Source organism: Vanessa tameamea, chromosome Z, assembly GCF_037043105.1.
Source record: "Vanessa tameamea isolate UH-Manoa-2023 chromosome Z, ilVanTame1 primary haplotype, whole genome shotgun sequence".
Classification (NCBI taxonomy): Eukaryota; Metazoa; Arthropoda; class Insecta; order Lepidoptera; family Nymphalidae; genus Vanessa; species Vanessa tameamea.
In genome coordinates, this window is record NC_087341.1 from 6,536,619 (window position 1) to 6,564,341 (window position 27,723).

The window sequence follows — 27,723 nt, forward strand, 5'->3', positions numbered from 1 at the left end:
AAGTGTAAAATATAACAAAAAGACATGAAACAAAAAAAAAGAATATAACTGACTATATGATACTGTGTGGCTACTTACTGCAACTACAGAGCGGCTAAATGAATATTAACACCATTGTACAATTTGAAGTGATTGTTCGTAGAAACACATACATATAACAAGTGTAAAATATAACTCCAAGACATGAAAGGAAAAAATAATATATTTGATTATGTAATGTTCTGTGGCTACTTGGTGCAATTTCAGAGTTCAGGGCTATGTTAATATTTATGTTTAGTTGAATATGAAAGGAAAATAAGTAAGGCCAGAATTTGTTGATGCACTAAACATGACCTAAATTTTTTTTTTCAACCCAATATCAATGAATAAATAAAACAGGCTATCTTCGGAAGTCCTAAAGAACAGCTTCTATTTAATATTATTTGTTATTATTCTATTATTATTTGTGTAATTAAAAATGAGAGCAATACTGTACAAAGGTGAGAAGAAATTTGCAATTAAAACAAATATAATGAATGATTTATACAAAATTACTAGCTTTTATGGATAACATAAATACAAATACAATTGTTGTAATAAATGCATATTATGTATGTATATATACATATATACCATAGGCTATATGCAGTTATTATAATCAGGTACATGACATAATACTATCTCATAATTGAATAATTTAATATATGTAGATGTGGTATTGATATCACGTAACATTGATGCCTTTATATAAAACAGCTTAAAAGTGTATCTATTGTTATGTTTCCGTCTGTTAATTTTCATCTATGTAACTTTTTCAATTGTTCATAAAGTCACTAACTGGTACTGAACCTTGTAGCAATAATGCTATTCTTCTTAAAAGTTACTGTAACAGCATTTCATAAAATATAAACCACAAAGTTACGAAAGATAATTCAAGTCTCATTCTCACATTGAGTCCATTGAGCCTATTTGTGATTCAAGTGACAGAACCATGAAAGCAAATCATGAAATTTTAAACAAAAATTTGTATTGTTAATTATTTTAAAATAGATACTTCACAGAGAAACCAATATTTTTCAATGACAACAATAATCTGTGATTAAAAATAGAATGAGAATTTTATAAAATTTAATAATTGTTTTTGTAAAACATAAATTGCAATAATGTATTATTTATTTCAGGTGTATATAATAATTATAAAGTCATACTAAATTAAGTTTATATTATTGTTAGGTATTTGTAATGCATTTTAATATTAATGTTATTGTATACTACCTTTTCATTACATTAAGAAACATTTTATATGGTTTAAGCTTACCAATAATAATAAAATTTTATGTCATGTTATATATCGTTTTAAAATATATTTTTAATTTCATATATATTTATTGCTTTTCAATTTATTGGGATACCTAAATTGGAAAAAAAGTATATATCAAAATAGAAAAAGTTTTTGATCTTGTATGTCTGCTAAAGTCAAATTATTCAGAAAAATTAGCGAGATATTGATTTTTTTAAGCATGCTGATTGAAAATTTAATTTGCAATTCATTTAGCTGTGTATTTAAAGAATTCGTTATAAAATTTCCGTCCTGTAAATATAAAGTTTATTTGATACAAAGTACAAACAATACAACTTTTATAAAATACACATACTAAGCATCCATGTTACAACATAATGTTTTAAAATATAATAATACGGATACATATTGATTTTATTTGTAGAAGTAATTTGAACTTAAACAACTTTGATTTTTAAGGTTATAATTATGTCAGTGTAATGTCATTCAAACGCCGATTCACACTTGGCATCTAATGCTGTCTATCAGGGCTGCAAGTAGAGTCCATTTTTTTTATATGGTCGGGTCATTAAATTTATACACAATAAAATCTTATTAAACTAAATTAAAAACTTGAGTGTTAAGTGTTGCAGTAAAGCTTACAGGCGACCTTTTGTTTGAAATCTTCAGTTGTGATGGTCGTATGGTTTATATTTTTCTTTCTTGTACCCAATTATACAACATACTCTGTTATACACACACTGACTAAATTATAGACATTTTATAGGCAGCCCTGTTGTCGATATCTAAGGTATATTTGATAAGTTTCAAATACACATAGCAGTTCCGAAATTTTCAGTGCAAAATGTATACTCTATTCTAACCATACAGTAAATTGACGAGATTTCATTGGTCGATAGCTTGACTAGTCTATGAAATTTACTTTGGTTTTGTGAAAAAATTGCGTTTTTAACGACGAAACTGTTATCGGAATTTTTGAAATAAAATTAAAATGGACATAAGTAGTTAAGTGTAATAGTGTTATATTATAAATAAAGATATATTGATAACAAACCCTAAATAGCTATATTGTGCACAATATAGCTGAGTTATTAGCAAATCACGTAAAATACACAAATATAAGGTTTGTTTATTATTACTTCGATTAAAATAGGCTATAGGTGTTTCATATTTTATATATGTAAATATTACGTGAATTTAATAACTTATTATTTATATTTATATAATATTTCAGAATTATTTCTATTTGTTGGTCATAAACTCTTTTTAAAACTCACCTGTTTTGTTTTGTTTTGCCTTGTTTTTTATATAGAGTCCAAGACTAAAACAACAGCCAAATAGCATGACAGACAGCATGACATGACAAAGCATTATTTTATTAAGAAGGATTTCCACCAAAGGCAGTTTTTTTATTTACTTAATGTAATTTTTCCTTATTATCACTATTAATAATGTATAATATGTAAAACTAACAATAATGATCTATGTTCAATCTCTACTCATGACTAAACTTTATTTTATTATCTAATTTCTTTATTATTTGTTTTTATATACAGCTTTTATATTAATAAATATGTTTAAATAAAAAAAGAACGAGTAACCTGTTCTTTTATGTTTAATTTGAGATGCGATAATTTGACAAAATTTCTAGATTTTAATATAAAAAATTAAACTTGTTTTGGTATCATTTGTTAGGCTATTGCTGGTTTCATGTATGAAATATTGGTTTAGACAAGGAGTTGAGACTTCAATGAGATAAGCAAATAATAATTTATATTTTTTACCATTCCAATATTTTTATAGAATAACGGAGCGCGGCGGACGACTAGCAATTAGTATCGAAATTATTAAAGTCGCACAAGCATATGCGCATGCCTACGCATCACGAGACCGTATTAGATATTTTATATTTCATACTATACAAGCATGATTATAGCTTGGCGCCAAGTCACAAAGCCAGCTGTAGGTCAGACTCGCCGCATAAGATGTCTCAAATGAATCAATTTAAAAAAGTGGGATTTTATTTCATTACCCTGGCAGCCCGAAAGGCAACTGGCACAAGTTTTTCTTCAAAGTACAGCACTGTCAGTTGTCAAGCGTGATTAATTTCTAGAAAGAAAAACATAACGTTCGTTCTGCGAGCTTTAAATCTGTCCTATTTTATAGTTTGTATGGCAGCCCTAATATTATAAATTTGGAAATAAATCATAAAAATATTTTTTAAAAGACAACCTTTTAAAAAATACAAATGTTAGAATAAAGTAAAGCTGCTAGACCTGCCTTATATATTCCCAAACTTTACTTTTTGGCTGTAATTGTAAATTATCTAAATACATATTGTGTTCGTAATTATATGTAAAGAAAGTAAAAACATTATGTAAAATGGTTAAATATTATAGTAAAAAATTTGAATAAAATACCTAATTATTTTAATTATTACTATTAAAGTATCATAATATTATAATTATTGCTCATTAGTGTAATAATCATTTTTATGCCATAGATAATGTTTAATATTATGTTAGGTATGGACAGTACTAAAGAGTCTAGCCTCTACCTTTTACGCCATTTTTACACTACACCTACCGCAAGAAAAAAAAATGACATACGAAGCATTGCATGCGTGACGTGAGTAGTAGACGTGAACGATCGAATGACAGTTTTAAAGATTTAAAAATTTTATTCTAATATTGTTGTTGCAAATATATTTTTACATTTTTATTATAACTAATTATAACAATTTAGTAGCAATAACGACGAAATTAAGTGTTATAAAATAGCATTTCCAAGTGTAACAGTGACAATTCCGTTTGTTTATTGGTTAACATCCGCCATTTTGTACTGTCGTTTGTTTAGTGACTGGCTCTCTTTTCTAGTGATGCTATACATTTCTTCTGCAAACATATATTGTGACTTTGCATGTGGTGTACAATGTTTTTGCTAGAAACGTTGTTTTTAAGGGGTTTAAATTGATCTCGTGCTAGTTGTCAAACTGACGTCGGTTTAACTTTACGTATTGCCGGATGTGTCCTACAATCGGTTAGGGCTATTTAACGTGCCACCTCGAGTGGTGTACGTGTTGCGAGACCTATGCTGCCGAGAATATGAGTGGCAACGGCAATCAGGTGCCGCTGGCGGCGAGTCAGCGCGGCCCCGGATCGTATCCTTTTATTTCTTTGTTTATAATTCTTTTAAAAAATATTTACGTAATAAAAGCCACTTCAGCATCTGGTCGTGCCGCATTTGCGAATAACTGACTGAGTGTTTTGCTATTTTATATGTATTCAGCATTTAAATATTTACGAAGTCACGATTTATAACCATATTAACGCTACGAACATAGTATTTAAATAACATTATTTTATGTTTTTACTTTTTTTGTAAAATATAATTTTTGATGTTATTAGCAAAGCTTCAATATTTCAAAAACTGCACTCATATAGTATAGAGAGTAGTAAATGTTTTATGCATGGTTAGTCAATAATATGTTGTTTGTATACATCTTTAACAATTAATTTAAACTGCTGTCTTACTCTTTGTCTTTTTGTGTAAAATGACATTAATTCACCCTGAGTAATTAATGAGTGTTTAAACAAAGTTATTTAGTCAATATTGTGAAAATTTATATTTGCATTTTATTATAAGAAAGAGATTGAGAAGATAGCAATAAATGAATTACTTAAAACTACTCCATTCAACATATATATAAGCTAAAGCGAATATTGTTTTTATAATTGAACATGCGAATATAATATTTTTAATTCTGGATTAATAACTTGGCGTTAAATCAAATTTGAAATTTTTCAATGTTTGAGAAACCATTTGAATATAATATGGCTTTCGATATCTAAATCATTATATTTATATTCATGTATTTCTAGTCATAAATGTCACCTACAAAAATTATATTTTTAAAAGATTATTAAATTACATGTTACTAACAGCTATATCTAATTTGTATTAAAAATGTGATAAATATTATTTTATTATTTCAACGAATAATTGTGGCAACCAAATTAATACATCATTTGGTTATTGGAACAACATTGTTTATTATAAATAACAAAAATGATAATATATTTAAATCAAAGGTATAATTTAAATAACAAAAGTTCTAGGTTGAAAATTATGCTATGCTTTATACATTTATAAACACAGCAACTAACACATCATCTTCGTCATCTTATCTATTTTGGGGCATAAAGGTAAGACTTTTTCTTTAATATATAATGCACTTTTACATTTTTTATTTCATGTAAACATGAAAATAGATTATTAAGTTAATAAGTTATTTTAACTCATTGAGGTTAAGTTAGATTAAGTCAATTTGTTCAAAAATAACATGTGTATTGCAACTCTTCTGAAATTATATAACTGTTTATAAAATTTCAGTTTAAAAATTCTAAATATATCTTTAGAAATATATATTAGAAACATTGCCGTTTGTATATAAAATATTTTCATAATTATTTCTTTTAAATTTGATGACAATTGTACAGTATAAGATTTAACTTAGCTACTCGTATTAGTTCTATAACATTATAAATTGTAGCCCATCAATTCTGAACCAATTTAGAGATTTCATTTCACATGTGATAATCCAAACATTTATACTGTAATACATTTTACCAACTTTGGCATAGCTAAAAGTAACAATTTTAAAATGTATATTATTATGTTAATATGTAAAGTATAATATTCTTAATGTATTAAATGTTAAAAATAAAACATAAATACGAAATCATATATGGAATATATTTCGCAAATGTTCAAAACATACAATCTACCTGCCATATTCCATGGCACACAATCGCTCGTTCGATATTCACTAAATACACGCGTCCAAACAGGAAAACGAGTGCATATCATGCGGCAATGTATATAGAAGTCGTACATTTCTTCATTAGTGTTTTTACGATATAGTTGAACAGGGGTGGCCATCGGCTGAAAGAACGCCCCGAAATCGCAACGATAGACTACGACATACGTCTGTCTCTTTCATGCGCTCTCAACCCTCCGCGCATATAACGAAACGAAATGGAATGTTAAGCGTGCTGTACATGAAGTAGTCTATTTTGCAGTTGCTAGTTTATAGTATTAATAAAATTTAGTTTTTCACAAATATATAGGCGTACAGTGTGTATAAATTAGTGATAATCAGTTGTACTTCGTGAAAGTGTCGCGGTGGCAATTATTTTAGTGAGTGCGGAGAGCGATGTACCGCGCCGTTTCCTTATCGATTTTCTCTATGCTGCATTAAATTACTATTTAAATTGTGAATGCGGACTGCAAATCTTTTAACAATATGCCTTATATTCGCGCGTTTCAAAGCCGAAACAAGTATATAGAATAGATTTTTTATATTTGAATAATATTTTTTTTTACATTTTTGCGGTGCTTATTGCCGCACGTCGGCGTTGGTTATTTGCCCATTATATTTAAGATGTTAACGTGAAGCAATAAATATTTGTATATTTGTACTACGACGAAATGATAATGTAGAAGTTGCCATATGCCGGTGTTGGTAACTCCTTTATTCTGGGAATGGTTCAACATTTGGCTAATACACTTACTGAAGAATTTATATCATGAAATTAAGATGGTGGCTCTAAGAGGTGGCAATAGTTCTCTAGGCACAGTATCGCACGGATGCGGAATTCATGCAGGGCAGCAAAACACGCTCGATCTGACACATCGTTTACAAACATCGCTAGGTATGCAGCATAGCGCCTCAACTCAAGCGGCGGGCCACCATGCTAGCCACCTGAACCATGCAAACCATAACAATCACATAAACCACACTAATCACGCCGGCCCAGGCAGTCAACTAAATATTCCATCACTGAGCAGTATGTCGCTGTTGATGCAGCAGCAAACCCCGGCCACCCTCAAGCACGAGCAGAATACGCGCTACTCTAATTCCAACTGCATGTTGCCTTCGCACCACTACAGACTCTTGGCGCAAACCAGTAAGTCGCTCGCCTGTTAAATCCGTGTTCACTCGTGGTATGCGGACGCTTGTTACAGTTTCTTAACCCCTAAGCATTGTTTTCTATGTACTATTTTAACTGCAGCGATAAGACCTATAGTTATAAGCCCTATTACAAGTATGTATTTAGAAATATTATGTTCGTCGCGTTATGGGTAATGCATCATAAATTAACGATTGATCGCGTACCACCATTGTTTTTCAGTAAATTTTCTTAGCACATTACAGTTATCCTCGGGCGTCAACACCACACAGTGAGTTGAATTTGCATCGTATAGGTGGAGTATATTTTTTTTTGTATTTTAATACATTTGTATAATATAATTTTGCTTAATACCTTTAATACAATATAAAACAATTTAAAAACGAGCTCAATACCTTTAATTCTGTTAGAATAAATAAACACTCTTAAAGCGAAATAAGAATGTCAACTCGAGTTAAACCAGATTCACCTTTTAGTGTCGACTTTTTATAGGGAACCATTGCTTTCTAACTGTTACAATGTTCGCATCCTGCAATATAGAGGACACATTTCCTCGTTTAAGAAAGCTTTAACGGTGTCATTAAGATTATATTTGATTTATAACTTTTTTGTGATAATGTACACACAAAGTAACCCTAAGTTATTGTCTATAGAAAGAGGTCTGTTTTTATTGTAATGAGGGTATTTGCAAATTTTTTTTACTATTTTTTTTTCTGTCTGTGAATGACACATTAGTTTTGTTTGCAGGACCGGAATGTTACCATCCTTCGGGGGCAGCGAGCGGCGCATACATGTCGGGTGCGACTGGCGGGCAAAGCTCAGCTCAAAGCATGCGCGGTCAGCCAGCTCCTCAGCCTTCAGCGCCGCCGGCGCCTCAACAGGATATATCTAAAACAACTATGGTAACTATTATAAATTTATATTTATACGATGATTCTTATGAAGTATTTTTTTATATATGTGTCTAGAAATGATGCTAATAAAAATTGAGACTTTCGTCTAAAATACACAAAACTAGCTGGATTAAAGGTCAAATGGATATGGGAATTAATTCGTGAGATTTATTAAGAATTGTTGTTATGTTTACGATATTATGGTGATAAAAGTAAAATTAAGTTCCAACAACTCTTTGATCTTTTTCTTAAATAGCTTAGTGTTGTTACGTTGTTTATTATTTTTATAAATATTAAAGATTTCTGTACAACGATCGCACAAACATATAAGAAATACCTAAGAATTAATTCACCTACCTTCAGAATTTCATTAAGTGTTATTTTAATACGAGAAATTCATGTTTTGTATTATGGATTTAAAATGAGAAACATTCAACGTGGACGAAGACGTAGTTTTTATAAGTTTGAAAGTAACACGTAACTGAATGTTTCTATTGATATAGTTTTAAACCCAAGTACTTATATATGTACATGTTAAAAAATGAGTACTTATGTGGAGGAATAATATTTCTTAAAAAGGTTTTTGTTACTTTATATAAACTAGAAGTACAAAGGGAGAATAAAGTTTTATCTTTAATGTTTTGTTGTTATAATATGTCCGTCATTGAGGTTCTTCTTGCGAATGTTTTGAAATGTTTCATGTTTCGAAACTGGATGCACTAATGCTTACAAACATAGGTCGAATTATAACTTTTTCTACACGTACCCAAACATACTTTAATAACAGAAGTACTTTTAAGGTGTGATAAATTAAACAAAAATTAAATGAAATTGAAACTTTAATAATAAAAAATATCATATTTCGTTTTCTATTTTATATGGTGTTGGACATATGTGAAGTATATATTTACGATATTTTATGAAACATAATAAATATTTGTTATAACTTTCACAATTTGTTGTTCGTTTTTCAGGCGGGACCAAGTTACGTTTCGCCACAAAACCAAACCCCATCCTCACGGCCGCAGTATCCTACTTTCCAGTACAGAGCTACTCAACACGGGAACAGGCCTTCTTCACACCCTAGGTAAAATTACAATTATTATTATTAATTTCCGTAAACCTTTTTCCATAGAAGAGTGTTCGACATGTTTAGAAATTATACGGTACGGATGAAGGAAAGAATACGATTTCCATTTCAACAAACGGTCTATAAATAACCGAAAATAATAAACTACCGTACATTAGTGATATCATTTCATTTTCATATAGAAATAGAGAGGGTAAAAAAAAATTACGGTTAGTAAAGAATCTCTTAAATGAATTTTAAATATAATATTGATGTAATAAGAATTTCTTTAAAACTTGATAACCTTACCTTGATTATGAATATCAGTTCATTCAAGTGTTCAAATGACTTTTCATTACAATTATATATTATTTATGCTTATTAAGCTTACGATACAAGTGAAGCTATATAAATGTTTATACTACAAACCTATGAACTAATAATTATAAGGGCTTATTTAAATTTAAAAAACGGAAATACGGAAAAACTGAAATTGAGGAATGAGTTTTGGTTACATGAAAGCAAAAAATGAATGAATACATACTATGAATTATGTGTTTCATTTAAGGAAAAAGTAACTGATATTTCAAGGTAGAGTCTTCAAATTCGAAACTTAAATTCAATTTAATCCTATAGCATGATGACCTAGAAGTGCTTAAAAGAGCATACATGAATAAATTATATATTGATTATCCCGTATAGTCTAATAATCTTAACACAGAACATACATCATAGATGCGGAAGTATGCGCAATATTTTCTTGTGAAGCATATATATAGTTAGGTACTAAGAAAATATTTTTGAAAAGTCATTCTCAATAAGTTCGCTATTTTTGAATATATAAATTTGAAAAATGCCGTTTTGGCGGCTTTATGTTTGTTTATAGTTAAGGGGTTAAATTGGGAATAAAAGTTTAAATACTCGGTAATCTGTTTAGTCTTTATTGGTTGACGCGGAATTTCTCGCCGCAGCTAAAGGATAAAAAATTTAAAAAATATATATATTTTTTATTTAAAAAAAAACATATATTTTGTGAGTTACAAAATTTATCAAGAAATGTCGTTCATATAGTGTATTTATGGAAAAGTTAAAATAATTTAAAAAAAAATTAATATAGACAATAATGTAATTTATTTGGTATAGAATTATAAATATATTGAATATATAAAGCAACATGTAAAAATAATTTGTAATAGCTTTGGTCTCAGAAAGTTTAACATAGCATAAAACTTTTTTTTTTTATTTAACAAAATGTGAAACATTGGTTTGTATTTGTTAATAAACTTTATGACTAAAGATACACAGCTAAATTACTTATTTATACTACTGCATAAAAATCAGTAAATTGATGTACTAAATGGTTGGCTTTGAAAATTTAAATCGTGCCGTCGCGAATGCGGTTATGACGTGCACATGTGAAATTTTACAGTTGGTGGATAATGTTTTATAGAGTGAATGTTATACGTGTTTCCTTTTTCCTTTAATCGTTTTAACTGAATTATTAATAATACGGTCTGCCGTAAAATTATATTTAATGAATATATTGATTTTCTTTTGGACTATACACAGACAACAACAACCTTATATGAGCGGCGCGAGTGCATCGGCTGCAGGACCAGTGATGTACCATCCAACACTTATGTTCCCACCTCATATGGGCATCCCACAGACGTACCAACAACCTAGATCGAGCACACCTGGGTAATTAATTAATCAGCTATCCAAGGAAATTCGCTTAGGGTGTCTTCTTTTAATGACAATTTTTATCAAGCTGTCCTTAGAATTGGATTGGAATTACAAATTTAAATTGTTTTACTATTAAAATTATATATTCAAAAACTCCGTAATATGTCGTAGGTGTGCTTTCGTTTAAAACAAATCATCAAAATATGTTTGAGGTTACACCAATCAGACCCTAATCTGTCATTAGTAAATTTGTTATTTAGTTTCTGGTAATTTACATTTGTACATTCCAATCTATGTTTAAATTATCTAATTGTTTTATTGATTGTTCATTATCGTTTTTTATCTAAGTATTTTATATTATATGTATTCATTGATACTCCAACATTGAAAATGGATTGATAATTTTTTTTATATATATATTATATAAAGGGAATGAAACATATCATATCGAAAGTTGGAATTTCGTAATTATAATAAAGTCTTCCTTAAAGTAATTGTTAATGTAAATAAGTTAAAATATGAATATTTCTGTGATATAAGATTAAGATTGATTGATTGGAATTGATTGTGATGGTTTTATATAAAACTAGATCAAAAATTTAATATGATAAAATCTATATTTTGATTTGTGATATTTTGTAGTTTATGAATATGCTATCACTATAGTTTACTTAAGCGATTTCTCGGCAGCTTTCAATAAACGGTGGAACTATAGATATGTGTAATCTTTGATAGTAGATACAACTAAATCGTTCCTTTTTTTTGCGATTGATTGGTATAATTTGTTTAGCTCTGTTCTACTTTAAACAGTATGTTTGTAAAGTAAAACTTAGGTTGGCAATGCATTGAAATAGAAAGGATGATTTATACATCTCTCTCTCATCAAAGAACTTTTTTCGCATCTGTATTCCTACAATTAAAAAAACAGGAATAATTAGTAATATTAAAAAATATATTATCAAATACTTTTGCATAAATCTGTGCATCCTTATGTTTAATATTTATAAACAAGTCTGCTAGGTTTAGAATAATGTAACAACCTGTAAAGTATTTCATTGCTATTAACTGCACTATGTGTTATTGACACGCTTTAAAATTGTTTTTTTTTTTAAATTTAGATATGGTCACCTGTTATTTCTTTATGATGTAATTTTTTACAAACATAATTCCCAGTACTAGAAAATCGTATGTCACAATTTCAATAATTAATAAAGCAAGCAATGTCATCCTCACACAGCACATCCATTGCACTATTAAACAACCAACATTCGCAAGCGATACACAACAGTTGTTGCTTGAATCTGATGAACAAACTGATTTAAAATTTGATTCTGTATGTGTTAGCCTACAAGCTGTTACTTACCTCTTAAATACGTGCAACATTTACATGTAATAAATCACAATAAAACATTTGGTTTAATTTCAACAAAATAGAAACAGGAATTTTTAGTGTGTTTTTTTTATAATATAATATTGTGTTATTATAATTATAATTTGACTTATTTAAGTTCTATCAACAATATATTAAGTAATTTATCTTCATTTAGGATTGCAGTTTAATTATGTTTAATAACATATTAACATCTGTTTGAAAATAAAAATAAAAAAATAGTTTTTTACATATCACATTTTCTATTGTTCATTATTATTCACGACAATAACGTTATTTACATGCATACATTTTGGTACTAAAACAGCAAGTCGCAGTATATGGATCACGGGTGATGCAATTTATTCTAATTTTATTTCTATTAACAAATATATTTTTTATTATTAAGTATCTAATAATAATAAAAATAGATAAAAATTAAGCAAAAGATTATTTTAATACAATAATGCTAGTAGTTACACAAAATAAAAGCTGCTCAAGCTGATCTGTGTATTTTGGTTCCTATATTCAGACACTAGCCAATTTACGATAATTACATTAGTTGTCTTGTGATTACTCTTATTCTAGATTAACAAATTATTGTCTTTAAAAAAAATATTGCCGAAGTGAAGCCCTTTTATGTAATTGGTCAAACTTCTACTATTTTTTCACTTTTTTTTTTTTCAATTTTTATTTAAAATATAATATTCTGTTATTCAGGTTTTACTCATATGTGCCACAGTACATTAGCTACACGACACCTACCGGACCCACTACCCCATGTAAGTAGTCTACTGACATATTAACTATGAATCGTATATAAAAGCAATAACAATGCTTTTATTTAATTTTGATAATTGATGGAATACAATTATTTAAAAAAAAAATGTCCTATTGTTTTTGTAACAGTAATACGAAATAGAAAAACAAGGTTATTCTGAATTTCATTCAATTTCCAGATACCTTAATTCGTTTTTTACAAAAGTCACAGTAAACACTCAATCTTTAGAGTTAAAATAACGCTCATCTTTTTAATACATATCACAACATTAATATTTTAATCAAAATAGTTGAGGGCAATAAAAGTAATTTATATTTGATACGATATTATATTATAATTTTGTTTGAGTAAACCACATCATTTATCATTTGTCACTTACCTTATTTATTTTTAATCCCATATGCATAAAATAGGATGTCTTGAAACTTTGTCAGCCTAAAGATAAGTCTCCATGTGAGTTATTTTTGTTGTTTTGTTGTCGCCACCGTCCTGATGGTTAAAGCACTTACAAATGCGCTCCAGAAAATACATATTTGAACTTAATAAAAATTTCCTAGTTCTCTTATGGCACTCATGGTTTGTGGTGGTATAAAATACATTTTACTCAGCCTGAATTACACGGCATAATAAAATTTAAAATTTATTCAATTATCATTTTTGACAGACTACTACCCATCAAATGGACAGCAGTTAGCAGCAGGCAGTGTGGGCGGCGGCGGTGGACGAGCTAATTCAGCTGCGCTGGTTCCGCAGCAACCTAATGCGCCTACGGCCTCGAACTCACTGCCACACTCGCAACCACAACCCCACATACACCCTTCCATACCTGGTTATTATAATCTATTATTCTCTTTAATGTTGTTTAGTATTCTTAAGTCAACAAAATAGACTACGCGAAATATACTATAGAAAATGTCAATGTTGACGATAGTGATGGTAAAAAAGACCAGGAAAAGGTTAAAAGCTTATCTTAATGAGAAAATTATTACAATAAATATTTCCTTTCTAAGTTTACTAATTTAATTATGATTACTATTTATAGTATTTATACTATTACTTTAAGCGACAAAATAAGTAGAATACAAAATATATAATTATATTTTACACTTTTTAACGTCAAACTTATATACTTTTTTACTTTCAGGTATTCGTCAGGTCCCTCCAAAACGTACTTCCCATAGACTTGCAATTATTAATCCTTTAACTAGTAAGTATAAAATTAGGCATAAAATGAAAGAAGACTCTTACTTATGCGTATTAAATTACGTTAATTAAGCAAACATTGACATAAATTGATAGTTGTTTAGTAGGAGGTATTGCACAAAAACAACCTGAAGACATTTGTTTAAAATAACTAAATATATTTTAAGTCATTTTTCTTACAGGCATTAAAGGACATAACATCAACTCTTTTTAGTATTAGGATTTGGAGTATTTTAAATGAATTCGATATTTATGTTTTAGTGGTATATAATGTTACCTAACATTATACTACTAAAAATTACAGATATTACTACTTAAAATTAATTTCTACAATATTAAAGATGCAGTAAAAATAAATACATGATAGATTTTGATTTTCAATTGCAGCAACTGTTACTTTCTGAATTAAAAACCTTGTTTATTTAATATTTGGAACAATTTAAATAATGTTAATAATTTGTTACAGAGCAAGATATATTCTCAGAAATTCATTCTAATGATAGTCAATATATGAGCGGTGAATCCAGTGAACGACAAACACCACAATTGGTAAGCCGTACATTTAAAGCAAAATTACATTTTTGAGTCTAAAATAATATGAAAATCTGTCATAGGTGTCATGGAATTAGGTGCCTCTAGCTCACCTTTTATTTATTTTATTTTTTTATTAAGTCTTAATATATTTATAGAAAATGTTAAAATTATTTATTACTTAACCTATATAATATTATAACTACATAATCATAACACAGGAGCCACCTCATAGTTTTGCGGAGGAGTTTTCGAGGATGGTGAACGAAGCAGCGAATCAACCTTCGCCATGTGAAAGTGCTAGTAAATCGAACTTTGTTTCTAAGAACGTCGAAGTGCCTGTTACAACGGCAAGCTCTAATCCACCTCATACTAATGCAATAAGTACTATTAATAATAATATAGTAAAGTCTGAAATTTTAAATGTTAACGAAAATAAAAGCTTAGGAAATGAAATCGTAGAATCCAACGAAACGCCGGTAGTTTCAGCTATATCGGACAGTCCTGTTGTAGTGCCTAAAATGCCTATCAATATTAAGCAAATCCAGAAGAATATGGAAATGATTCAACCTTTAGCTGTAGATAATAATAAGAGTTTACCGAGTAATAAGCAACAAAAACAAAACAAAAGCAAACCAGTCGTGCCTCAAGATGAATTAGAAAAGCAATCAGATAGTGTGAGTTCTATAGTTCCTCAAGCGATGATTATGCAAACGGTTGTGACGGCAGTGCCCGTTCCCGTGACTGCGGCGTTGCCTGCGACTGCGCCGGCAACGACGGCCACGTCTACTCTCGTGTCCAGCTCTTCTTCACTCGTTCACTCCATGCCTGCGCCGCAGCCACAGAGAATAAGAGAACCTAGAGAAAGAGTAAGATCAGAAGACAAAGAGAAGCCTCCCCCTCCGAAAATTAAAGATGTGATAGAAAAAGAAATTCCTAAACCGAATGGACCCACTTCAGTCGGTAAGTACAGTTTACGTAAATACAATTATTGAAATTGAATAAATGTACAATGAAATATATTTTATCATGTAGTGAATCCAGGCCATGATTTGTTAGTACCAATATGTTTCAAAAGATAAATTTTAATTATTTTAACACAATCATAACATTTTTAATCAAAGAAGGTGACATCTACATAGAAAATGCTTCTAATATTACTAAAACTAATCATTATACTTCTTTTTATTATTCTTGAATAAATCCGACGTTTCCAGTACATATAAATTGCGATCTTTTAAGTAAATCATATAACAAATTTAATAGTATTTTAGTAAATTAAATAGACAGATATTTAAGCTTAAATTGAATAGTTGTAATTGTATGGAAAATTACCACTATCTAATTTTGATAAAATTTGGTATGGAATGAACATGAACTCTAGGTAAAAAAGATTGAGAAGACAAATCAAAGAAAGACATTGAATTTTTTTCTTAGTAAAATAGTAATTAAAAATATTTGAATTAATCTGCCTTGAATAGTGGCTATTTAGAGTGTTTGGTAATCATGCTGTGATGCATATAAGATTTGATAATTAAAAGATATATTTTTAAAATCAATTGTATATCGTCCTCCAAATAATTTTAGTCAACCCAATGATTTTAAGACAAATGATAGTGACTTGTTAATTTTTGAAGCTCCGCTGATTACTTTCATTTTAACTTTTTTATTACACAAATATAAATTTTAAAATAATTTAGGCAATAACAAGGTCGGCTGTGTTGCTATTTCGCTCGCTTAGTTTATTAATTTTTGTATGGATTACTCATATTCGATACAAAAAATAAACATGACTATGTATAACCTTTATGGTATAATGCATAAAATATTAGACAACGCTCGTAGATTGACTCCATTGCACAATATTAAAGTCACAACGTACACAGAAAATTCAACTATAACTCCTACTTTTATTAATTTTAGTTAAAAAGGTACAAAATACCACACGTAAAATCATAGTTTTCATTAAAACCAAAAGTTACCATATTTTAATTATAATTAACATTAATTAATTTCATATTTAGCATACATTTTCGTACTTGCAACTTTGATTTTCACGTATGGTCACACCTAAGCATAGACAATCATATTTCAAATTTATAAAGTTTACGTAAAATGTTATGTAATGTAAATAAAAAAAAATATATAATTTCAATAAATCCAGTGGTAAATATAACTTTAGAACAAAAACACACCTTTTTAATTAAATTTCATTAATTTTTTAAATTGTCGTGCGTAAATGTTTTTTACAGAGTTATTAAATGTTTAATTTATTATTAATGTCAGCAGTAATAAAAAAATATTTATTTTTCATATTTTAAAAGCATGCGTATAGTAACTGCATTCGTAGTATGTATCAGTAATTAGTAGATTCGTAATGCGATCAATAGAAAAATTGAGTTCGTTATATTCATTATAATCATGCAATACTTGAAAAAAATCGTTAAGATACTGAAAAAAAAAAAATGAACCGCGATCGATTTTGTACCTGCGCACAACACTAGTTGCTCTAGGTCGCCTGTCCGCATGGAACGATCCAACATGGCGGCTTTTACTTCACAGTCACTTTGAGCATGGCTGCGTTTTAAATATTTTTAACTTTATTACTCTCAACCTTTTTTACAATTTAATGAATTCAATTTAACATTTTATTAATATTTTTTTTTTATCTAAGTTACAAAATAAGAAAAGTGAATAAAGTGAAACGAGTGCTAAATTCATTTTAGATCCTTGAGTGACCTTTTAAATCGACTTTCTTTTACCATATTGTTGCGTTAACTCATGAAACTGGGTCTTCGAGAGTTTTTTTTCAGAATAAACGGATTTGCAAACTGTGATATAATCAAGATATCTGTGCCACAATTTATTTAGTCTAATATTCTCAGGTACTGTGCAAGATAGAACTCCCACGTGGAAATACCTCACGTCTCTATTTATAGACTTCGAACTTGGTTCACAAAAGTGATAGGCGACATTAAAAATCAACGGAAAGTGGTCATGTGTCTTAGTGGTTTTAGCAAAATTTTGATTTAATTAGTTCTTATACAGTGGTATTCATTTATCTGCGATATTGCATACGACATTTCGGTATGTGGTTCGAATTCTGCCATTTTGCAGTATGAAGTCAATTTGTACTTTGTGATATATTAAACAACTTAAAAACTGTTATCTAACCATTTATGTAGACGTTTAATTCGATTTGTACATTATTGACCTCTATTACTGCCGACATTTCCTTCTTATAGATATGCAAATAGCTTTCGTATGACTTGGAGTATGCATACATATACATATCCATAGTTATACCTCTGGCAGTCTGATCTCTTATGCATCTAGAACAGTGTAGTACATATAACACATATGTTAGGGTTAAAATAAATAATATAGTGGATCTACCTTAAACATATAATTATTATCCAGCATTTAAAAGTGAAAGTATTATTAAAAATACCATTTTGACGTGATTAAGTTGTGCCATGTGGCTGTTATAATATTTGTTGCTTGAATAATGCTGATAATTATGTTTGAAAATAACATTGTTGTCACTAGGACATTTAATTTTGCATAAATGTTCATTCATGTTATTTAAATTCATTCAGTACTTGATGTGTATTTCTTATTCCATATTGTGTTGCAAAATGGTGGCCCTGACACAACAGATTGAATAGAATTTAACATTTTATTGTTTTATCTTAACTTTTGCAAAAATTATTTTACTTTTCATTTATTAGATAGTAAGTAATACATGTTTGTGAATATATTTTCAGAGATTAGTTCAGTTGATAGTTTACTGGATGCTATCAATCCTTCAACTAGTCAAGTAACTCAAAATCTTGTAAAAGAAATTACAAAAGCAGCAAAACCATTATCAGTAACAAATGAGACTGAATTATCTAACATAGACAACAATCCTGAGGTTGTGATAAACAGAGAACCAACATTCCCTGTCAAAACTTCACCCACTGCCACAGAACTTTTATCAGCTAGTATTGAAAAAGTTGCAAAGGAGCAACCATTACCTCAAGAAACTCCAGTTAAAAAAGAAGAATCAATTGCAATCCAAGCTCAGGTTAAACTAACTCAAAGCATAGCAAGTGTTGCACGCAATCATCCTGAATCTAAAATGAAAGATATTAATCTCAACAATAATACAACAGGTTTGTGATTAGTAATCCAACTCCAAATTATATTTTCATTTAAAAAAAATAATTAATAGATATTTCTCTTATATTTTTGCATAAAATGTATGTATTTAGCTATAATTTTAGATCCAGATACGGCAAATGGAAACCCGAGTGAAGTGAATAAGGTTGAGACAGTGATAGATGAAGGTAACAAAAATGAAAAAGCAATAAAAAATACAAAAAATAATAATAAGAAATCTAATAAAATGGCGAGTAATGAAGTTAATATAAATAAAACTGAATCATATGAAAATGGTAAAGATGAGACTGATAAAGTAAGTACAGAGCAGGAGAAATTGTCTTTAGAAGATGAAGAAGAAGAAGAAAATTCTGCTGAAGTAGAGAAGTCTATGCCTGCACCAGTATCATCAGAACCTACTGTGTTTGTACCCAAATATAAGTACTCTGAAGGTGTGTATATTACTTTTTTTTATGGTGATTCATTTATATACATTAGTAACTCGCTATTTAAAAAACAAACTTCAGGTATTATTCGTCACAGGCAAAAACAGTTTTATATTATTTATTTTATTTTATGTTGCAACCCTTTTAATTTTTAAAAATAGATCAATGGTCACCACTGAACAAGTCTGGCAAAAAGTACTATGATATTGGATTGCTGATGCAGATAAAAGATGATCCTCTCTCAAAGAACAAACCAAATGTCCCATTATTGGAGTCTTTGAATGTTATGCGGGTATGAGAATAACAAAATTCTAGAATCAAGATAATTTATCATAATTCAAATTGTAAATAATATTTTAACATATAAATTTATTATTTCAAGTCACCTATTCAAGAAACAGTGACATTCAATCCTATTTCGAGACCTATGAATGATGCACTTTTCCCCAATTTCTTGAAAAATGCTGGTGTTGGATCGAGAAGTAATGCACCCAGGGAACCTAAGAAAGATGGCAGAATTATGCCACAAAGCGGTATGTCTTATTATTTGCCATTGTTAGTGTAAATATTAACTGAAAATAATACAAAGTTTTAGGTTACAATTATCAATCAAATAAATGAATTACATTTTTTAATAAAGCATTTCAAGCAGGTAAAGGTAGTGTGAAACTAACACCATCTTCAAGTGGTAGCAGCTCTCATAAACCAGTTATCCATGTATCACTATCATTGAGGGAAGAAGTAAAACTTAACCAGACCAAGGATGCCTGGAGACCCACTAGATTTAAGAAGGATAATCTTACTGAGGAGGAATTTAAGACTCAGGTAGTTGACTGGGATTTTTAAATCACTCGAATGTTGAATGTATAGTGATCCTTGATACATGTTATATATATAATACTGTTTTTTAGGACCTGTATAAGAAGTTCCGTGGTATACTAAACAAGCTGACTCCTCAGAAATTTGATACATTGCTTGATAAAGTGAAAACATTGGAGATCAACACACAGGCTCGGCTAGAGGGTGTGATTGACTTAGTTTTTGAAAAAGCTATTGATGAGCCTAATTTCTCAGAAGCCTATGCTGCCATGTGCAGTAAACTGTCTATGCTGAAGGTATTAAAGTTTTACATTGTTTTATTTTATTTTCTATAATTAAATACAATTTCTATAATTTATTACTTACAGGTGCCAGCTGATAATGCTCCCGACCAATGCGTCAATTTCCGTGCTTTAATTATAAGCAAATGTCAGAATCAATTTATTACTAATAAGGTGGATGAGAATATTTTGAAATTAGAAAAGGATCTTGCTGAGAGTACTGATTCTGTGAGTCCTGTTGATAGCATTCTGATAATTCACTTTATGATATTTACAGCAAAGACAAAAAATAATAATTTATTTTCATCTTTAGGCTAAGAAGAAAGAGCTTCATCTGCTACTTGAAGAAGAAAATAGGCGTGTCAGAATGAGATCTGTAGGAAATGTCAGATTCATAGGTAATTTATATTTACATACTTGTGAAATATTTAGAATCTTTAGTATGTATATCTATTTACCATCAGTATGCTATGCGATTTAATTTTCTTTTGCCTTTTTGTAACAGTTGCACTGTAACTATGGAATTATCAATATACTTTCCCTTGCGATTATTTAAATAAAAAATCTTGTCTTAATCCTAGCAAGACTAAGAATAAATTATTGTTTATTTTAAATTAACAAAAAATAAACACTGCAGATTTTTTTATGTGAAATTTGTATGTTAAAGTTTATTGCGAATTTCATTTATATTTATGCACCATACACAGTAGTAGACCACACTGTGTGTCACACTCGGCGGGTCAACTAACCAAAATCACGCGAACGTATAACAAAATCCAAATGAACTTTTACAGTTATGCTTGTAATATCTTTGATAGAAATTGACTGAATATTTATTATACTAGATATTTCTGACACAACTCGGTATTAAACATAGTAACTGCACCCATGTAACTATGTATTAAACTATATGGAGCAATATTCGCTCAATCTTTTTAAAATGTATTATTAATTTTATTCATCATTTCCTGCTGCAGCGTATATGCCTGACCTCTATAAATGGCGAATTATATTTTCTGTAAATGATTTCTGACCATTGAGAAAAATAAATTTAGTTTGTCTGTAATCATCTGTATAAATGATGATATTTACTTAATGGTGTCAATAAATTATTTCATTTATGTTTTTGTGACTGTTTAAATAAGATATTATCAGATGCATTGGTCTTTATAATAAATCATTATTACATTATTTACAAATCAACCACAATAGTTATTTTGTTTTAATTGACATAATTTTGACAAAACAATAATAAAACATTCTTCTGCTTATTGCGAAATTAATTCTATTCGCTAAATTAAATTTGTATTAAACATATATTATAAAATAAATTAAGAATATTTGCTATCATCAACATGAGGATAAAAGCTTCTGTTATTGCCCTGCTATAGTTTATAAGTGTTTATCCTGGTTTGAGGTGTATTTTCGGTTATAATATAAAATAATATTTCAGGTGAGCTCTACAAGCTGAAGATGCTGACAGCAAAGATTATGGTTTACTGTATGACATACCTAATTGAGAAGCTTGAAGAAGAGAAATTGGAGTGTCTTTGTAAACTGCTTACAACTATTGGTGAACAAGTAGAAAGCGAAGTCAAAGAGCAACTGGAAAGTGTGTTCAAGAAAATGCAGGACATTGTTGAGCGTAAATCAAACAAGATTAGTAGCAGAGTACGCTTTATGCTGCAAGATGTCATTGAGCTAAGAAGACGTAAGTGGGTTGCTAAAAATGTGGTCGACTCACAACCTAAGATGATGGATCAAATTCAAAAGGAAGCAGAACAACATCAAAGGCATATTGAGGTAAAAGGCAGTGTAATTTGTAAATGATTTTTAATATAAATTGTATTGTGTATTTTAATTTCTAATAAATTTATTAGCTTATGAATGCACCTTCAATGGGTGGCGGTGGTTTTCGGCGAGAGGATGGAGGTCGTGGTAAGCGAGGTGGAGATAGACGCCAGGGCTCCAACTCATTTATGGATAACCAATGGAAGCCAACACGACCTACCAACTACACTGTAGATACCTCTAAACTTAAGACTGTTGCACAAAAGGTAAAATTTAATACTTAAATAATACTATTAAGTTATTTATGTTCATCGTATTTCAGTAACATATTAGTTGTTATGTAGTTTTTACTTCTAATCACATATATCTTAAAACATATTTCAGAATCTTAGCAATATTAAATTGGCTCCTCAAAATTCTGGCTGGAATCATGGTTCAGGAACAAAGACTCCTGCTCAAATTAATAGTAATTTGATGATAAGTCTAACGAAAAATATGTATAGTGTTCTTGAAAATGTACAGGCAGATCCCACTTCACTTAGAAGTAAGTAATAATAGATTATGAAAATAATGAGTAAGAAATAAAGTTTTTTCTACATTTCAGTCTGATAAAAATTAAAAAAGTGCATTATTATTTAAAACTTCTACTACTTATTAATTTAAAGTTCTACAAAAACTTATTTTATTATTTTCGATTTTTTAGCAAACAAGGACTTATCTTCAAGCTACCATCATTCGAAATCTATTGAAAGGTCGACATTCAATTCCAGAGGTGACTTTAGTAAGTGCATATTAATTATTGTTTCATAATAAAATAATAACTATTTAAATCCAAAATTATCTGTGTTGAGCATTTCACATTAAAAAAAACGCTCAATCACTCACTCACTCATAACTGCTGTGATTAAAAAACAAATGGAAAATCAACAGAATAATTTTAGTGCATTATATTAACTTTAAAATTGAAGAAAACTATTTATGTATGGTATATATTATGTTATCTAGATGTTAACCATTTCATTTCATTGTGGAATTTTTAAATTATAATTTTAGCATTAAAATATTAATTATAATAGAAACAAATAATGTATTTTTTAAATGAATAAGTAATAGGGAGAGATGAATGCTTTTTAAAAATTTATAAATATCTTAGCTTTAAATACTTTTCTAATTATACAGATAGTGGCAGTGGTAGCCGTTCGGGCTCAGTTGGCGTTACTCGTTCCAACTCAAGCAGTAGAAGTGCTACTACTGCGCCGGCGCCGGCGCCTGTTCCCGAAAATGCACCTGCTGCACCTGCACCACAAGAGCCATTGCCTGATGCTAAAAAGAAATTTGTTAAAATACTCATCATGGATAAACTGGTCAATCCCAATGATGATGAATTTATCACTGAAATCAAACAGACTTTCCCGCCACAATATCATGCCGCTGTAGTCACTGAAATCCTAAACATTGCCTTGGAAAGGTAAATTTCACAGTAATCATAGTTTTTTATGTTCATAGGCTAATTTTTATTCATACATTTATTTTCAGTCACATCATACTTATATTTTTATATATTGTTTAAATTTACAGGGCAGCAAAGGATGTATATTCGATTGCAAAAAGTCTGTTCCATCTTGTATCAACTGGAACAATATCTTCCGAGAATTTCCTAGCAGGTATTAACGAAATTCTAGAATTCGCACCTGACTTATACATCGATATCCCTATGTTGTATGAATATTTAGGAAAGTTTATTGCGCCGAATATTGAAAAGAGGGTAAGTAAAATGATTTTGAACATTAATGAAAAATTCAAACAAGAATTCCAAATGTCTAATATTTTTTTTTCTTTGTAGCATATCACATTTGTACAGGTATTTAGATTATGTGAAAATATTATTATGTCGAATCAAGGCCATATGTTCTTAAAAACTGTAATTAGAGACTTAAAAGAGAGCATGGGACCTTCTTTTGTCAAAACGAAGTGGCAGGAGTCTGGATTAGAAATAAAGCAATGGATGCCCGAGGAACAGGTGAGCCTTATTGATAAATTTAAAATAATTTATCTTCAACTATTTTTAAAATTAATAATTGATTAGTGTAAATCCCAATTCATAAAATCTTGAAAAAACGTCTGACATCACGATAAACAACATGAGTAATGTTTAAGGTTCCAAAATGGATTGAAGATAACAAATTTGAATTTATGGAAGGTGGTAAACCTAGTGAGGAAATAAAGAAAATCCTAACACCGAGTGAAACTCTAAGCAAATTATTACAGCTTATGAACACCGATGAACATTGCGACTGCATACGAGGATGGGTACAGGTAATGGATTTTTAAAACAAAATCTACACAATGTCTTACATGGTAAATATAATACATAATACAAGATTTGGTGTAAAGTAGTATATTTATTGTGGTAATGTTCTAAAAGGGATACCAAATTGAGTTAATACATAGCCTATGTACTAGCACATAATAATATAAGTATTATCAGCACTATCGAGTAAAGAGTCACTTTTAATATATTTCGTAAAATTGTAATAACATACACATTCCTTTTCTCATTCAATGTAACAAGCTGAAAATTTGTTTATCTTAAATGAAGGTTAAATTACACATTCACGAGAGGTATGAGGTAAGATATCAAACTTTTAAAAATATCGTTCAATAAGATCATTTTAGGAGGAAAAAAATATTCTAAATTTATTGCTATATGTAAATGTCATGCACTGTATTTATGTGAAATAGGCTACATTCTTTTTTTTTTTTTTGTGTATTACTAGGATAACCTGGGCGCTGCGTCTAACGAAAATTGGTTTATGCGCGCACTGACGCAAGCTGTCTGTGAGTACGCGTTGTACGGCACAGAAGGACGCGACGTGCCGCACTTTAGCCATGAACGCATGAACAAATATGCTTCACTCATTAGTGAATTTGGCGATTCGCGTGAACAGAGGGAGGCTAGTTGCCTCTTCGGTATTCAGCAGCTAATACATAGGCTGGAACACCCGCAAGGTAGGCCTTTTGCCGTCGTCTCTCAATAATAGTTATATGTAAATATATTTCATATAATATCCTACTTAATAATATTATTTATGTTTCAGGGTTAACATTAGAAATATTCCAATATTTGCATGAACAATACATTATATCTGTGGAAGGCTTTATTGCATGGGAAGTGTCTGAAAAGGAGCCTGAAGGCAAAGGTATAAGATAACAGTGTATATGTAAATGTGATATATCAATAAATAAAAAGTATAAACTAATTATAAATATTTACTAATTATAAAAATAATTTAATTTTTTTTGTAATTTGTCCAGCGGTGATGTTGAAAGCGCTGACCTCGTTCTTCACGAACATCAAGGAGGCGGACAACGAGGAGTCTTGCGGGGAGGACTGACGCGCAGCGGACGCCGCGCGCGCCGTACACGCTGCTGCTGTGGCGCGCGCTGCTGTCGTCACCGCCGCCGCCCGCTCCGACCACAGATCCTCCGTCTTCTATATTTTTATATTCTAGACTACCGCGCGCCCTTTCCACTCATAGATTTTATTATATTTTAATGCTTAAATTAACAGAAGCTAAAAAAAGTTGTATAATATTTGTTATGCTATAGTTATTTATCGAGGTCCTAAATTTTAATCGCTTCGTTGTAATGCGTTTATCGATTGGTATGTTAAAATATTTGATTGAATTGAAACGTTAATTGTTTACGATTATGATTGATGTTTACGAATGAAGAGGTAACGTGGTCGAACAATATCTTGATTCGGGAATTATGGGAAATTTTTGGGTCTATTTATAAAGTATAAATAATGTAAAATTGAAAATAACATAGCTTCTTCAAATAGGAATGGATACGATATTTAGGGATGTGGCGATGTACCGTAGAATACATACGGTAACCACTTCTAATCCCTCAATATTTTAAGAGCATAATACTTCAATGTGAAGGAGCCGCTGCGTGTGCCCATTTCTATTTGATATTTGATCAACATCTCCTCACTGGTTCAAGATATTGAGCGTAGGACGAAAGCGTTAGCTGTCGCCAGACCAGTACTTCCCCTCCCATTGCTCGAGTCCGCTAGCAGTTTGTCAATAAAATGTTTCATCTATATGCAAATAGGTTGGTACAAATATATATTCGCTATAACGTTTTTATACATGCGACTGTAAAGTAATTGATAGTGTTGTATTTAGATGAAGTTCTTAAGTATGATGTCTTATGGGCAGGAGCTGTACATTTGTGCTCATTATCTTTTATATAAATCATCGCACTGCGCAACAGATTACACGTAATATTGTACTAAAAACTAAATATTTAAGTTGTAATTTATTTTGATATATAGATAAAAAATTATGAATTTATTGTTAAAATTGAAACGACATTCACAGGAACCCGGCTCGGCCGGTGTACCAAGTTCATTAGAAACACACTCACAATAAGGTAATAAATATAACAGCAATCCACGCCGATATATTAGATATACATATAAAGATTGCGATAGATAAATTTATATACATATTATATTAAATTAGGACTATTTACGGGCTGACATGGCGCGCCGCTTGACGCGACCTTCGCGTCGGCGCGTAGCCTAACTAGCAATGATAGGCTAGCAAGCGATACTGCGCGGACAAACATGAGTTCAATGAGAGATGTTGACCGATTATATTATATTTAACGTATTGTATATCACTGTCGTTTTCATTTATATAGACATAGACAGCTAATTTTTGAACTGATAAAGTAACAAAGGTAAAAAAAAATAGATTTGCGTATAGTTACATATAATTTTAATAATTGCGAAATTCGGATATTTCTTAGCTATTAAAATGTAAAAGAAAAGCCGACTGCTATCGAAAATCCAAATACCTTCCGCCGTACTGAATAATGTAAGTAGACTTCTCGACAATAAGACAATCACATACTCGAGTCGATAAAATGCTAGACTGATATAACACCGTAGTTATAAAAACGAAAAACACCAACGCAGCTCACCCAAAACTTGTTCTTCCAGTTAACAATATTCAAAAACCGTTTCCATTGCAGTTATGTTCGTTATCGATCGTTAGTATTTTTATCAGCTAGACTAGACGCAGCATGAAGTCTAATTTTCTTTTATAAATGATATTTTTTTGCTTTGTTAAGATTAATTATTTGTTATCACAGAGAATTCAGATTGCACTCGACTAGTATCGTAGATCATTTTCTTATTCATTATTTTTATTTTAATGTTTTCTTTAATATAACTTTATTGGTAATGTCTCAGTTAGCTGCTAACCATTGTCTCAAATCTGTGGTGATCCGGCGAGTCGTGCCCGCACCTTCCGCTGCTGAGTTTATTTTAATTATTATAGCTATCCTTATCAGTTACTATGTATGTTATGTAAATAAACTTTATATGAAGAAATATAATCTTTATTCATTACATTCCTGTTCTTATTACCTTCAAATTCATCCATT

General features: G+C 29.9%; 1 protein-coding gene across 6 annotated transcripts; it reads left to right on the forward strand.

Annotated features, from left to right (window-relative positions):
* The first annotated feature begins 3,890 nt into the window (after window positions 1-3,890).
* On the forward strand, window positions 3,891-27,688 carry LOC113401677 (eukaryotic translation initiation factor 4 gamma 3-like). Of its 6 annotated transcripts, none has more exons than XM_064220378.1 (30): window positions 3,891-4,439; window positions 7,497-7,546; window positions 7,999-8,153; window positions 9,119-9,231; window positions 10,783-10,914; window positions 12,597-12,620; window positions 12,989-13,050; window positions 13,714-13,878; window positions 14,194-14,256; window positions 14,719-14,801; window positions 15,005-15,746; window positions 18,551-18,940; window positions 19,040-19,378; window positions 19,534-19,664; window positions 19,755-19,905; window positions 20,013-20,197; window positions 20,284-20,487; window positions 20,560-20,700; window positions 20,786-20,870; window positions 21,926-22,275; window positions 22,353-22,529; window positions 22,648-22,807; window positions 22,967-23,044; window positions 23,443-23,731; window positions 23,842-24,028; window positions 24,107-24,283; window positions 24,421-24,579; window positions 25,041-25,272; window positions 25,362-25,463; window positions 25,579-27,688. In XM_064220378.1, the coding sequence occupies exons 1-30, from the start codon at window positions 4,384-4,386 to the stop codon at window positions 25,656-25,658; spliced, it is 5,262 nt and encodes a 1,753-aa protein (XP_064076448.1). In that variant the 5' UTR covers window positions 3,891-4,383; the 3' UTR covers window positions 25,659-27,688. The 6 variants fall into 6 exon arrangements, with proteins under 6 accessions (XP_064076448.1, XP_064076445.1, XP_064076447.1 ...); XM_064220379.1 differs by lacking the exons at window positions 3,891-4,439; window positions 7,497-7,546 and adding an exon at window positions 6,331-7,248 and having other exon boundaries at window positions 15,005-15,086; window positions 15,513-15,746; XM_064220375.1 differs by lacking the exons at window positions 3,891-4,439; window positions 7,497-7,546 and adding an exon at window positions 6,328-7,248.
* The last annotated feature ends 35 nt before the right edge of the window (window positions 27,689-27,723 follow it).

Excerpts from the sequence above, each read along its gene's own strand:
- LOC113401677 (XM_064220375.1), top strand. The coding sequence starts at position 6,792 with ATGCCGGTGTTGGTAACTCCTTTATTCTGGGAATGGTTCAACATTTGG. Across the intron at positions 13,051-13,713 it reads TACCGGACCCACTACCCCAT|ACTACTACCCATCAAATGGA; the intron begins GTAAGTAGTCTA and ends CATTTTTGACAG. Across the intron at positions 14,802-15,004 it reads AACGACAAACACCACAATTG|GAGCCACCTCATAGTTTTGC; the intron begins GTAAGCCGTACA and ends ATCATAACACAG.